Below are 16,585 nucleotides of genomic sequence, written 5' to 3'. Positions count from 1 at the left end.
GGATGTGAACACTAAATGAGTTGTAAGTTTAAGTTGGGCATAGGCCAATAATCTGACTTTGAGTAATAGCAATTGGCAGGAAGAGTGTTTCTGAGACTCCAAAGATATTTTTTTTTTAGAGTCAGAACTGTTTATTAATTCAACAAATACTTATTGAATGCCTAGTATAGATGAATCTAATACTGTTGCTAGGTCCAGAAGATGGGAGGAAACAGAAATATGACTAAAACTTGATCCCTGACTTTAAAAAGGTTTACAGTCAGGGGAGGAAATAGATAGGACAGTATTAAGGAGATATGACAAAGGCCTATGGGAAGCTTGGTGTTATTAGGAATGACTTACAAATGAAATGACATTTATTTGAGTCATGAAGGATAAGTAAAAGTCTGAAACTAGAAAGGTGAGGAAAAGCAATAAAGATAAAGAAAATGGCGTGAAAATATGAAGAGCAGGACAATTTTTGGAAAGAACAAGCACTCCATTATAGTTGGGGATATAATGAAGTAGTTCAATATGGTTAGAGAATATTTGGGGGTTAGTGGGGAGAAATAATATAAGGTGGTACTGGAAAGGTAAGCTGGAGACAGTATGTAAAGGGCATTGTATGCTTAAGACTTTGGAATTTATACTAGACGAAACAGAAGGACATTACAAGATTTTAAACAGGGGTGTGTTGTATGCAGAATTACAGTTTAGAAAGTCATTGCTATACAGGTATAGAAGATAGCATTTATAGGATTAAGAGATGTGTGACTATTAGAAAGGAGACCATGACAACATTTCAGGGCAAGAGACATTGCAGGCAATAGCTGATGTGGGGGTAGTGCTTACATTCAGCAAGTGAAAAAGAGAACAGAATTAAGAATGATTCTGATTTTTCTCGGTTAAGCGAGTGAATGGCTACCGATGCTATTAACAGTGACAGTGAAAAGAATCAAACAGGTAGGTGGAGTGGAATGTATATAATACACCTCATATTAAACATACTGGGTTAAATTTAAGTGTCTAGAAAAAAATCAAAGGGGGAAAGATGGAGATGGATATTTAGTTGTCACTTCCTATAAACATAAGTTATATGAGAGAATTAGGTGTTATATCTTGATCTTTTCATCACGCCCCAGGAATAGGTCTGATCTGTACTTCCATGATGTTTTCTTTTGCTTATTTATGTGTCTCCTCAACTGGACTCAAGGGTAGTTTTTTAAAGACAGAGACTATGTCTTACTCATCTTTGTATCCCTTGACCTAGTATAATGTTTGGCAAAGTGAACACCTGCTGTATTAGTAAATAAATACGTGGATTGAATATAGAATAAGGTCAGAGACAAAATTCTAAAGGATATTGCTCTTTTAGGAACAGGAATAGGCAGAGAAGACAACTAAAAAGGAGTGGTCAGATAACTAGGAGAACTAGGACAGAGTGGGAATGAGGATGTAAAGGGCGAAAAATTCCAGGGAGAGAAATTCCTGAAGAAATGGCAAGTAGAATGAGGGCAGAAAAGAGGTTCTGGAGTTTAGCACTTAAGAGGTTAACATGGATTACTGTAATGAATGTAGTTTCAGTAGAATGATGAGAATGTGACTAGAATGTACACTCTGCATAACTTTATGAAAGGACTGTACGTGAGATTGTAAATTTCAGTTTATTAGTTTGTCTCCCACTAGGCTGAGCTTCTAAAGCAGGAACTGATTTTTACTTGTGCTTCCAGTCTGAAGTACAATAAAAGAAAGCAGGAGCTTAAAAATGTTTTTTTGAAAGAATAAAAAATGTGGAATGGGGGCTTCCCTGGTGGCGCAGTGGTTGAGAGTCCGCCTGCCGATGCAGGGGACACGGGTTCGTGCCTCGGTCCGGGAAGATCCCACATGCCGCGGAGCGGCTGGGCCCGTGAGCCATGGCCACTGAGCCTGCGCGTCCGGAGCCTGTGTTCCGCAACGGGAGAGGCCACAACACTGAGAGGCCTGCGTACCGCAAAAAAAATAAAAAAATAAAAATAAAAATGTGGAATGAACAGAAGATAAGAAATAAAGATACTGATTAGACTGCCTAAGAAGGCTGATAAGGAAGAAAGAGAGATGGATGGGGTAGTCGAAAAGGAGGTAGCAACACATTTTCAATGGTAAAGATGCAGCTTATTCATATGTTGATTTTAAGAAGTAAGTGGATATAATAGAGACAGAAATTTAAGAAACAAGACAGGAGCTAACTAAACATGAGAACATCACGGGATCAGGCAGAATAACATCCATAGCAAGGATGAAAAGTTTAGCCTTCGATTTAAAGAGAGAAAGTAAAATTTGGAATATTAATGGGAATAAAAATAATGATTGCTGCTACATGCTGAACATTGGGCTAAGCAATGGTTTGGCTACTCACAACTACTCTATGGGATAGTATTATTCTTCTTATTCAATAGGTGAGAAGCAACTTAAATACATTCATACCTTGTGATTGCTATTTCTCTGCTTTTCCCCTTATATCTCCATGTCTACTGTGTTCACCCTGGTCCAAGCTACCATCTCTACGCTGGCCTACTGCAATGACCTTCTAACTGGTCTTATCATGTTCACTCTTGTTTCTTTTCTATCTTCTCTCCACACCACATGTTCCGTAATCATTACACGAAGAACACATCTGACCATTTCATCTTTTGCTTACAATGACTATTGTTCTTGGAATACAGAAAGCCAAATCCTCAATATGGACTAACATGGACAAACTAAAATTTCTCTGTCCCCTGCCAACTTCTCCAGCTTCATCTCACTCATTGACCTCTGGCCAAACCAGCCTTCTTTCAGTTCCTTTAATGGCCCAGTCTACCACTGTCTTCAAAGTCTTTCATTAGGCCCACACTTTGGCCTGGAACACTCTTTATCCACAACTTCTCCCTTTGTCTAGTTACTCCTACCCAATCTTCAAATTCATCCCAAGTGTCACTTCTTCCCTCATCCCTCTGGCTTAAATTCATAATAATTCCCCTTATGTTTCCTCAGTAGAACTTTACTCAGTTGTATCATTATGCATTTATATAAGTATTAATAAATGTCAGTCACCCTCTTCCCTGCCCCTGTCAGATAGTGAACCCCATTACTCATGGTCTGTGTTTATTTCATTCACCACTGAATCCTCATCTTCTTGTATAATGCCAATCTCATGGTGGATATTCAATAAAGATGTGTCAATAGATTAAACAGGAAAGACAAGGAATTAAGTCTGAATTTCCATGTTCTAAAGGCTAGCCCATTCTAGTATCTTCCAAACATTTTTATTTAATTTATCCAGTGATTTTATGTGGTATGTATTATTTGCTCCAATTAATTAATGAGAAATATAGAAAGGTTAAATACCTTCACCAAAATTACATAGGTTTGGGCTGGGATCCAAACTCAGTCCTAATTCCAAGCTAGTTTTGTCTTTCTGCTGGGGTGGAGATAGCAAAAATAGAAGGAACAGGGCAATGTTAAGACTCAACAAAATTAAAAAAAAATAAATTCCTAGGTAAGTGATTTGATGCACAGCTTAAAAAAGAAAAAAAAATGTATAAATGTTATTGTTACCATGTCTATAAACATAATAAACTCACCAGAATTTAAAATCATTGTTAGACCTCCTGGACTAAGTCAATGTTTATTTAGATTTACCCACATATTTGTCCTTCTTTGCTCTTCATTACTTTTTTTTAAGATTTGTGAATTTATTATTAAATGCTTTTAGAAACATCTCTGATATCCCAATTTCCAAGATTTCTTTCCCTATTATAGGTGGGACATTTTCAATTAAAAAAAATTTTTTATTGGAATATAGTTGATTTACAATGTTGTGTTAGTTTCAGGTGTACAGCAAAGTGAATCCATTATACATATACATACATCCACTCTTTTTTAGATTCTTTTCCGTTATAGGCCATTACAGAGTATTGAATTGAGTTCCCTGTGTTATACAGCAGGTTCTTATTAGTTATCTATTTTATATATAGTAGTGTGTATATGTCAATCCCAAACTCCCAACATATCCTTCCCCCACCTTATTGCCTGGTAACCATAGCCGTTACTCTGTTTTGTAAATTAAACAGAGTTTAATTTACAAACTACCGCTGTTTTGTAAATTTAAAAAAAGGGTAAAAATGACCTGCATTACTTTCTATGTCTCTAAGAGTTCATCTGAAATCCTTCTCCTTTTACATGAGGAATAACACCCTTTAGTATTTATTTTAGACTTGGTCTATTGGTGAAAAATTCTGCTTTGCTTGTTTAAAAATGTCACTGTTTTACCTTAATATGTTTTCATTTATTAACTTTTATTAAAAAACAGGACCTTCAATGGGTGATTTCAAAAACACTTAATTTAGTCATTTAAAAAAATTAAATTTCATCAATGTTATATATGTACATGGCTTTAAGAACGGAAAATAATAATCCCCAGATCCACTCCTTTCCATTCTCAATTTATACTCTAAAGGCAATTACATTCAGCCATATTAGTCTTTTCTTCCACTGCTAGCCTGTGTATATCTTGATGTTTTCATTTTTGAAAATTTTTTATATTACTTATTGACCTCACAAAATAAAAGATAAAGATTTAGCCCTTTTACAACACCTCTACCATAAACACATATACCTCATCTTCCCATTTCTTAGACAAATCATAATATTTGGTTATATCACCACTTAGTGTTTACCTATTTATGACAATGTAAATATCATTTATAGCTGAGCCACATAGGGTACTGTAAATACCCTATATGAGCCATAAGGGAAGGGTTATTAGCTTGTTCTATGGTTTTCCTCTAGTTGCAAGGAGGTGTGAGGATTTAATCCTCAGGTCAAGAAATTGTTAGAATTTAATCTCTACTGAATTCAAGATCAGTGAGAATTCAGCTGTACCAGATCAAGCCCTTTTACATCACTGTTGAGATTGTTTATTGAGCTATAAGTAACCAATATAGATAAAATGCAACTGAACCAGAGAATGGAAGCTAGTTATATATCCCCAAGTGGACTCGGTTACTAGCTGGTCATATACCGGAGACGACTACATGACTAATTAATTATAAAAGCTGCTGGGATCACCAGAGCTGATGGCTTCCTTTAACTGAGATTATCTACACACTCATAGCCTCGACTTGACTCTGATGCCCACACATTTCCTAAGTGCAGAATGACTAGGAAACCAGGTCCTATGCCTAGGTGTCACAATGTCCTCACTATACTAAGCATGCTTTGTAGTCTCCTCTCCTTTGTCCTTCCCTAAAGCTAAGTAAATTTAGTGTTGTGTGAAGCCTACCATGTTTCATGAATTTAAGTGTTGATTTGAATTCAAAACACACAGCTTCTAACAGAAAAAAAAAAGCAAAGCAGTTACAGATTACATTTCCTTTCTTGTATAACTTTTGTTCCTAACATTTAGTTATTTAATTTTTTACATTTAGTTTTCTATGTACTATCATTAGTGTCCAAATTCTTTGTTAGATGCGTATATCTACTATATATTCATGAATTAGCCTTGTACACACATATCAATAGGTCACCCCAACACTCTCTTCCTGAGGAGTATATCTCCTATCAAATATGTTTGAGCACATCAGACAATAAAAACAATTTTTCTTTTCCTCAGAGAGATTGCTCATGATGTTTTCAGTCACCATAGAGTATTTATTCTCAAAACCTGTGTGAGCTGTCATCCTGGGATCTCTCTTCACCATCATTGTAAAGATTCCTTTGTCTGTTTCTTTTGCTAGACCTCATATATTGTTTTTCATGATTTAACTCTTCATTTTTGTGGAGTGGTTCCTCCAGTAGCTTCCTGAGCAAGGTTGCAAGGGAGATAAATTAAGATGATATGTTTTTATATTTTTAAATTTTATTAGTAGTTTGCCTGTTTATAAAAGGCTAGGTTGAAAATAACTTTTCCTAAGAATGTTGAATATGCTGTTCCATCATCTTTTAGGTTCTAAGATTAATGTTAGGAAGTCCAGTGCCTTTTAGATAACTGATCCATTACATGTGATCTGTTTGTCTTTCTGGAGGACTTCTAACCTCTTTCCTTTGTCCCTGGTTTTATGACATTTTCTAAGATGTGCTACAAAGGCTTTATATTCATTCATTTTCCTAACATGGGCCCTTTTGATCTGGAAACTGGAAATTCCCTTAGTTTCGGGAATTTTTAAGAATGATTTCTCTGACAATTTCCTTCAATATATTTGTTGTTGTGTTCTCTCTTTCTGGAACTTCTATTAGTTATCAAGGTTGGACCTCCTGGACTGAGCCTCTTTTCTTTGTGTTGTCTCTCATGTTTCTTATCACTTTGTATTTTGCTCCAGTTTCTGGGAAATTTCTTTAACACTATCTTCTAACTTTATCTTCTGCCAATTTTTCATTTCTGATATCATTTTTTATTTACAATGAGATAGTTTTAGTTCTCTGAGCTCTCTCTTTCTTATTATAGCATCTTATTCTTGTTTCATGGTTGCAATTTTTTCTTATGTCTATGAAAATATTCATGGTATTTTTGAAGATTTTTTTCACCTGAAGTTGACTATCTATGTTTGTTACTTTTTCTCTATGTTTCTTAAAAGTTTTTTTCAGATGTTTAAGAATCGTCATTTGTGTGCTTATATTTAGAGCGGGAGTCTATAAAATTGATAAGAAACTGTACAAGTGAGTGACGCCTATCATCTTAGGGTGACCTACCTGAGTCCTATATTGGAAACATTTGATGTCAATATTTAGATGTTTCCTCTTGGACTGTTAAGAATCTCCAGAAAGACTCCTATAATCTCTTTCCTTAAAGTCAAAGGCATGGTGCTATGTAGTAAATGTCTGTGTTTCCCTAAAATTCCCATATTGAAATCTTAACTCCCAATGTGATGGTGTTTGAAGAGGGGGTCTTTGGGAGGTAATTAGGGTTAATTAGGTCATGAGAGTGGAGACCTAATGATGGAATTAGTGGCTCTATAAGATGAAGAAGAGAGATATCTCTCTCTCTCTCCACATGTGCTAAGGTAAGGTCACATGTGTACATAACAAGAAATAAGCCAGAAAGAAAGCTCACCCCAGGGACTGAATCAGTTGAGGTCTTGATCTTAAACTTCCCAGACTCCAGAGCTGTGAGATGTAAACTTCTGTTTTTTAAGCCACCCAGTCTATGGTATTTTGTTATGGCCACTTGAGAAGGCTTGAGCCTTCTGGTAGCTAAGCAGGGGAAGGGCTTGTGGCCTTGGCATTTAACATGAATACCTACACTTACTCTTCTTCATTTTAGCAAGGTGCCAAGGTTTTTCCTGAATCCAGAGACTCTGTTTTATCCTATATAAAGAATTAAGTTCAAGAATTTTTCAAGAGTATCCTGGACCTATTTATTTTATTACCCTTTTCACCCCACTTCCCGAAGGCCTAATACCATCAATTCCTGAAACTTTTGGTTTGAGATAGTTCTCATATTTCATTGTTCGTTTAAGCGTTTGTTTTCTATTTACTCATATATTTATTTTCTAGTCTAAAAAAACTATAATGCCGTTGCCCCTTCCTTATATTCTCATGTTTGTTAGTATGTGTCTTTAAAATATCTCCCCTGAAGTTTTAGTGAGGGTTTTCAGATCCATCATCTTTACCTGGAAGACCTTAGATTATCACTTAATTTTCAAAACATCACGAGAAGTAAAGATTAGTGTTCGCAATTACAGGTGAGAAAAAACAAACACAAGGAGCATACTGCTAATGAGTATTTATGCAAGATTCAAACTGAAGTCTTCTCAGTCCAAATCCATTGTTACTTCATTACCTCACGTAGCCTTCTTTAGATAGAAAACTAATGTCCTTGATGATGAACTTTCTAAGATATTGTAATAATTCTCCAACACCCTGATAGGATTATCAGCCATCCCAGAAATATAGGAGATGTCCTGGGTAGCAAGTGAATAGGCAGCTGAAAGGTGGACAGAAAGGTTACTTTCAGGGAGCAAGGGACAACACAGATAAATAAAGGGTGCTATAGGCTTCTCCCAGAGCCAATCTCTTTCCCCATTTTCTCTGTGAAGCTTTGGCTCGGGAATCCAGATGTCATCCTCCTTCCTCCTTGTGGCTGTAACAGAGAAGCAGCAGGTAGACAGTTGGGTGTCATGAGTGTCTTGCTTTCATTTCTGAAGAGAAAGTTTTGTTGGATATAGACTTTCATGGTGGAACTTATTTTCTTTTAGCACTTTGAAGATATCATTACATTGTGTAATGGTCAGCTTGAGCTGCCATAACAAGATACCAAGGACTGAGTGCTTAAACAACAGAAATATATTTTCTCACAGTTCTGGAGTTTGGAAGCCCGAGATGAAGGTGCTGGCAAGTTTAGTTTTTCAGAGGCCTCTCTCCTTGGCTTGCAGATGGCCACCTTCTTACTGTGTCCATACATGACCTTTCCTCTGTGAATATGTATGTGTCTTTTCCTCTTCTAATAAAAATATCAGTTCTACTGGATTAGGGCCCCACTAATCTGACCTCATTTAAACTTAATTAACTCCTTAAAAGTCCTAGCTCCAAAAATAGTCAGATTGAGGTTTAAGGCTTCAACCTATGACTTTGGGGAGCAGCATGATATATAACAATTGTCTTCTGACTTTCATAATTTCTATTACAACTTCTATTAAGAAGCCAGCTTCATTATTATTGCTCCTTTGAAGATAATAAACTTTTTTCTCTGGCTCTTTAAAGAATTTTTCTCTTTGTCTTTGGTTTTTTAGTGCTTTTACTATGATGTGCTACAGTGTGGTTTTCCTTGTATATATTTCCTTTGTAGTTCATGGAATTTCTTGAATCCATAATTTGAGGTTTTACCTCACCTTAGTAAATTCTCAACTATTAACTCTTCAGACATTATTTCTGCACCATTCCCTCTTACCTTTCCTTCTTGAACTGTAATTACACGTGTGTTAGACATTTCTTCTGTATCTCACATCTTCTGTTTTTTGTATTTTTCATTCTCTTTCATTTCATGCTTCAGTTTGAATATTTCTTTCATAGCTATTGTCCTGTCCAGTAATTCTCTCTTCAGTTTTGATTAATCTGTGGTTACACCCATACACTGAGCTCTTTATTTCAGTTTTTGTGCTTTTAAGTTATAGACTTTCCATTCAGATATTTTTATAGGTTTAATATGTATACTGAAATTCTCAATCTCTTCTTCTATATCCCTAAAGTTATGTATGTTTATTTTAAAGTCTTTATTATCTGAAATCTTGGCTCAATTTCTGTTGTCTATTGTTTCTCATGGTGTTCAGTGATGTCTCATCTCCTTCTATGCCTTTTTTTCTATTGTGTGCCAAAAATTATATAGGAAAAAATGTAGAGATAATTTGAAGCTTGAGATGATGTTATCTATTTTGGGACATAGTTTATGTTTGTTTCTGGCAAGAGGTTAGTAGAAAGTCTATTTCCAGTTCACGTAGACTGGTGACATTATCAAAAGCTTTGCTCAGCTTCTCAGCTCTTGGGATGTCCTTCTTGGCTTATAATTCTTTACTTACTTGTTAGTTCTCCAATGACATCAATTAGCTTTTTTAAAACTACATTTTCCAGCTTTTAAAGTTGTTCTCGGAAAGAAAGTTGGTTTTAATTAAACAGTCCTCTATTTCCAGAAGTGGAAACCCTCTTTTATTTTTAATAAAAAATAAACTAATAATATCTCACAGCCTACATACCATGGTTATTTCAAAGAACTCTAAAAGTTCTGAAATCCCTTTTCATTTTTATCCATATACCCATCATATATATATGAAACATATACAGTCTATATGTCAATTATATATATTATATATTTGTATATGATGTATGTAAATAATATATACACAAGACATATATGTAAATACAAATATATACTTTGGAATAGAATATATACATATTATTATGACTGAATTTGGGTGGAAATTAGAAAATACAAACTATTTACTACTGATGTGGATAAGGAAGAGTTTAATCAGCTTCTCTCTGGCCCTGGATTGCCATTCCCCAAATCTCACTTATCCATAGACAAATACTTTTTTAAAAACTGCAGTTTGTTTTATGCTTCACTAGACTGAATTCCCTAATCAGAATTTTTTTTTTCTGTATAAAGTTGAAATGATTCCAAACTTTTATACTACTAAATGGTATGATAGTGCCTAAAATGTATTTAGGGAGTTTTGATTATAAGCATGTCTCTTCTTAAAAGAATACCTTCAGGTAGTCTTTGGTTACCTGCATTAACCTTGTGGCATTTATTTTACCAGCTCTTAATACCTAATTGTGTTGGCACTATTAGCAAGTACTCTATATAGCTATGGAAATATAAGACCTACTATAAAACCACATACAGAATGTGACTCTGTGCTCTAAGCTGGCATTAAAAGAAAGAAAGTGTGAGAAGTACATGCTTGTAATCATACAGTAAAAAATACCACAAAAGAATATGGTTTGATTAGAAATGCTCTGAAGTAAAAATTATAGAAATTGAAGTCTTTTATTTTTTTTTTGTGGTACGCGGGCCTCTCACTGTTGCGGCCTCTGCTGTTGCGGAGCACAGGCTCTGGACGCACAGGCTCAGCAGCCATGGCTCACGGGCCCAGCCGCTCTGCGGCATGTGGGATCTTCCCGGACCGGGGCATGAACCCGTGTCCCCTACATTGGTAGGCAGACTCTCAACCACTGCGCCACCAGGGAAGCCCAGAAATTGAAGTCTTTTAATGACTTCAATACTCAAAAATTTAATACAAAAATATTTGAACATCTATGATATATGGTATGTGTGAATCTTCAGTTTTATAAGAGAAATAGAAGCATGTTAGTGATGACAGCACCAAACTGGGAATTATGAAAATCTGACTTTAAAGTGAAGTAAAATTGTCCCAGGGATTAGAGGAGCTAAGACTGAACCTACCTCTCTGTGAAGGTTGATGGGCCAGATCCAATTTTTTTCTTGGCTTGTCTAGCTTCCTTCCTTGGCCAAAACCAGAAGTCCAAATTTGGCATTGGGCTTTAGGAGTAGGAAATTTAAGTTTCAGCAGAATAGGGCAGGGAAGTCATTTAATTTATGTATAAATAAAAAGAGGAATAAATAAAACAAAAATATAGTGTTTACTTTTGGGCTGGGTGGAGAGGTTCTCATCTATCTGAAGATTAAAATAGTTGATTGAAAATATGGTAACTCCTAGAGTTTAAAAGATTTGGTACTTAATAATGTTAGGTAATCATAATAAAATTAGAATAGATAGCATCTAAATACAGGTCACAAAACAGATATTTATCACCATGTTGGCACTAAACTGTTTCTTAATTTATATTAATGCAAGTATAAGAAAGAAATAAAAAAACAAAAATATTAGTTTCCCAGAGTTTTGCCTAATATAATAGTCTTTTTATTTTTTCTTAAATATTTTGATTATAAGTTTGTATATATTTCAGGGTTACCCAAGAACCTTTGCTCTTCAATGCCTATATTTCGTTTTATTTTTGTTAGCTTTGTTTTGATAAAGAAATTATCCCCATTTCCCTTCAGCCACTTACTCTCTGTATGACCTTGGGCAAGTCACTTATCAAACTCTCAAAACCAGTTTTCTCTGTAAAATATTGACAGTTATAATACATTCTTAAGAGTTTCTGAGAAGACTGAACCAGAAAATTTAAATAAAACTCTTAGCACAGTACCTAGCAAGAAATACAATAAATACTACTAATTGCAAACAAGACAAACAACAACAACAAAAACCCACCACACCTATACTGTAAAAATGACTGTTGCCAAAGATTACAAGTTTTGAGCACTTACTATGTATTTATACTGTGTGCTTCAAGCATTTCACAAGTAGGATCTCATGTAATCCCCAACAAGTAGGTACTATTAATATCCAATTGTACAGGTGAAAAAATGCTAAACACGGAAGTTAAATAATGTCCCTAAGGTCACACAGCCAACAAAAGGTGGAATCAAGATTCAAACTGTGTTTGACTAACTCTAGAATCTACACTTAACATCCATTAAGCTATGCTTCTTCTTATATCAGTGATAGCCATAGAAGAGTGACGTAAGGGCTCCAAATTGAACATTTGAAACAAAAAAAGGAAACTTTGTGGAAAATATTTAAGGTAATAATTTAAAAATGTTTTACATTCTAAGGCGAGATCAGATATTGAAACTTAAGTGGAAATCATTGCTGATACAGAATAAACCAAGACAAGTACTGGACATTAAATAAATATAAATAAATAAGCAAATAAATCAAGTAAACCAGTGTTGAATCTGTAAAGTGCTCAGACTCTTAAATTGCATATCATAGGAAAAACAAACTGATATCTGACACATGGCACATGTATGAGGTTACCCTGAGAACAGGTGTGGTCAAAGATTCTTCAGCCTTAGGTCTGAGTTAAGGGTCTAAAGGGTCTTAAGGGTTAAGGGCAGCTAGATAAAAATTGCCAGCAAGTCATGAATATAGCAAAATATAAAGATATTTTGTAAAACATGGTCTGTTAAAAGGGTATAATTTACCTATGTCATTTAATATAATTTGACATTTCATATTAAATATTCCCCATATTTAAGCATATTTTGAAATTTCATATTAAATATTCCCCATATTTAAGCATATTTTAAATCCCAGACCAATAGAGTATATCTACCATCCTCTCTGTCCTGCTAATGACATCCAGATAAAGACAAAAAAAAAAAAAACACAAAGCATTTTAGTACAATTTATAAGAGGAATCATGAAAATCCCACATAGGCAACATTGCAATGTGAAGTATTTTTAAATTTAGTTTTTTTTAAATCAAAGTTATTATAAAATATATGTGCAGTATAGAAAAAATATTCAAATAATACTATCATCTAATTCCAACAAAACCACGAAAATTATTACAGTGCCGGCATACAAATATGTTGAGATACTGTTCCACATAGAGTCATTCAATCTAAACCTACAGTAAAATTTAATTCTGATCTCCCTCACTTTTGGGGGTTAGATACCCAATTATTAATTTTATTTGAATTTTTTAAGGGAAAGCAAAGTTTTTCCAATGTTTTAAAATTAGATTGTGGTGATTTTAATTAGATTAAAATTATATTAGATTTAGGTTGTATAACTGTAAATATACTGAAATTTATCAAATCATACTCAGAACAGGTGCATTTTATACTATATAAATTGTATCTCAAAACACCTGGTTTAACAATGCGCCCTCCACTGGGAAGCTGTGGTTAGTCAGGTTGCTAACTTGGCAGCTGACTGTCCTCTGTGGCCAGTCAGAAAATAAAGAGTATGAGTCTAGGAGGTGGATGAGGCCAGAGCAGCAGTTAAAGATAACATGGGGTTCAACGTGGCCAACAATAATCAAATAATCTTTGACTTACTCTTTTCCCCTTAAAAAAGGGGGCAGAAATAAACATATTAGGGAAAATAATGTTCTACAAACAATCATTTTTGTCAAGCCCATTCCTTCAAAAAAAAAAAACCAAAAAAGCCTTAAAATAACTATTAGTCACTAGAATATACGGTACATACATAAAGACCATTCAGTGAAATTAATGACATGCCAAATGTACTTGAGGTTTAAAAATAAAAAACTAAACACACTTCATATGGAGGAAAGAAAACAAAAATGCACATTGTATCATAAAGCATATACAGAAATGTTCCATTTTATTTCTATCACTATTTGAACTTATCCTGGCATATTTTACTTTAGTTAGAAATCAATAGATATACTGTATACATATATACTATTCTTGATGGTAACATATCTTCATCTTTCATAGGATAAGAGAAAATGTAACAGAACAGGTTGGGATAGAGTTCTTCTTCCTGATTCTAAAGTACATGCTAATTTAAAGGGCAAAAATGCCCCAATTATCTTTCTTCCTAGGCATATCCTTTCTAAAGTAACAGTGCTATACTACTTAAGAGGTAATATCTGTGGAGTTGTTATTGATTTTAGCAGAATTTCTACTCTTCCTTGCAAAAACAGTGAAATGGTGAAGTTAAGACTGTTACAAAGAAATGAGCCCTGATTAAAACTGAAGCCTTATTTTACACTGAAAGTATTTTTTAATTCTATTAAAATACTAATCCATAAACATTTTTTGCAATAATTTTGATTTTTTACACCTTCATTGGTCATCACATTTTTAATGTTTTACTATGGAGAATTTTAAATATTAAAAAAAATTGGATGGTAAAACAAACCTCCTTATACCATCATCTATTGATCTAACAATCTCAATAATTTGCCAGACTTGCTTTTCCTATCTTTCTATGCATATTTTTATTACTATATACTTAAAGAAAATTCTAGACCCAATGTCTTCCACCCCTACATACTTAGTAGGTATCTCTAAATAAATATAAAATTGGTAGCTATCAAATTTTTCTTTAATTGAAACCTTACTGAATAGAAATTTAAATTAAAATGTATCTATTTCAGTCATGTTATAATGATGCATAACTTTTAAGATTTATTTAAAATGTACAGAAGACAAAGTATTAAACTTTCTGGGGCTTCCCTGGTGGCACGGTGGTTGAGAGTCCGCCTGACGATGCAGGGGACACGGGTTCGTACCCCGGTCCGGGAAGATCCCACATGCTGTGGAGCGGCTGGGCCCGTGAGCCATGGCCGCTGAGCCTGCGCTTCCGGAGCCTGTGCTCCGCAACGGGAGAGGCCACAACAGTGAGAGGCCCGCGTACCGCAAAAAAAAAAAAAGGAAAAAACTTCTGAATAGTTCACTTCCATTCAGAATATTTGACTCCATTTTTCCTATTAGAAATTACAATCCAAAACTATAGGCAAAATTATGACCATTTTAATATTAAAGATAAAGCAATAGCAAACTTGTTTTAAGTCATATTTGCTGCTCTATTACATTTAAATATTCCTGATTAATAATATGAGTCCATAATTGTTCTGAATGCTGAAATAAGGAATACAATCTGCCACTTAGATATGCAGATCCTTTACCCAAGAAGTGAGTTGGACAAGTTTCAAATATAGTAAAATATTTAAAATTCCAGAGTTAAATTCATAATGTTTAATGCAATTTGTATATATTGGCAGTAAATATATTAGAATGTCATTTCAACATGTACTCACTTCCATTGATATAGGGTGACATTATTTGTCAGTGTAAAACTTAAATATAATTAGCAACACTGGTGATACAGCATTATAAGACTTTCACATAAAAATACAAAGAATTTAAATTTATATAAGCATTTATACAAATACTAAACTACTGTGCTAATGAATCAAAACACCAAATTAGTATTTTAGCTCCAAGAGCCATATTTTGACTTTTACTTAATTATATTTTATACATAATTTTTATATATGTATTTTAGGGCTAATGAGGACTTTTAAAATTTGCTTTAAATACAATTTTCCATCTTTTTTACTTTTCTATATATCTGTGATTAAATCATACCTTCAAAGTAGCCATCTCTTTGTGGCTGTGCTTTCTTTGGTGATTTTGTATCAGATACTTTATTTTCATTGTTTTTGAATAATGCTAGGCGCACAGTGGGATCTAGACAAAATGAGAAAAATAAGACAAAAGCTCAGCTCTGGTTTTTTCCTTCTCTGAAATCGCTATACATTTTTTTTATAATAATATTAAAAATAATAGCCATTCTATAAAATTCTGTGAAATTGATTATGATGTTATTTTAAAAAGCTTTATAATATGAAAAAGTAACCAACATTTATATATTCTTGGTTATCTGATTAAGCATAGCCAATACTTTATACACAGGGCAGAAATACTAATAATTAGAAAAAATTTACATTTAAATTTTCCAGTTATGGCATCATCTTTTTACTTACAGAGTTGTTTTACTGTTTATTATTTTAGCTCCTTTGTTAAATTCCTGATATTTCTGCTGGAGTAAGGTAAATCTTTCATAAATACATGTAGATAAAATCTATTGTTACAGGAAAAACCATATACCCTACTTTTTAAATTTTTTAAACTCTAAGGAGCTAAGATATAGGAGATGGAAGCAAGACAAGTAATGAGATAAGAAACAGATAAAATATAATTCTCAATAGTTTTAAAGATAAATGAATGATTTTTTGTTTGCCTTGCTGTATGATATTTTACATAATGAAGATGTATAAATTCTAAGTATTTTTTATAGCCAAGAGAATTCTGAATTTATTAATTTTACAAAATAAATAGAATAATTGTAAATGTAGGGCCCTATTATTTTTTATTGATAATAAATGGTTCTATGAAATATGAAATTAGGGAGTTAGTGTAGTTGAATTAAGACAAAAGGTTTTTGCTTGTTGAAGAACTGTAAGAAAAGAAAATAGTGAAATAAGTAACAGGGAGTAGAATAAGGAGTGGAAAGTTCTGCATTTAAAGTAGGTTAATATATCTACTGACATTGTACGACATTGTATGTCAATGACACCTCAATAAAAAAATTAATGAAGTAGGTTAACATAAAACCACAATTCAGGGCAGCATACATTTTATTAATATCTTACATCATTTTGCAAAAAGAGACTTTAAGAATCTTCGATTACTATCTAGTGCAAAAGAAGTGAATACGCTAAATGAAAAAATAAGATTTAA

At 33.7% G+C, this 16,585-nt stretch overlaps 1 protein-coding gene across 1 annotated transcript in view; it reads right to left on the bottom strand.

The window, feature by feature from the left end:
- Positions 1 to 16,585, bottom strand: part of LRRIQ1 (leucine rich repeats and IQ motif containing 1) — a 174,025-nt gene that overhangs the window by 37,824 nt on the left and 119,616 nt on the right. Inside the window, 1 exon segment of the mRNA XM_027108216.1 lies at positions 15,431 to 15,532. Within this exon segment, the coding sequence (XP_026964017.1) occupies positions 15,431 to 15,532 (102 nt within the window).

This window comes from Aethalodelphis obliquidens, unplaced genomic scaffold (assembly GCF_003676395.1).
Source record: "Aethalodelphis obliquidens isolate GAN/ISIS:26980383/991018 unplaced genomic scaffold, ASM367639v1 scaffold8, whole genome shotgun sequence".
Classification (NCBI taxonomy): domain Eukaryota; kingdom Metazoa; phylum Chordata; class Mammalia; order Artiodactyla; family Delphinidae; genus Aethalodelphis; species Aethalodelphis obliquidens.
This window is presented reverse-complemented; position numbering and strand designations above follow the sequence as displayed.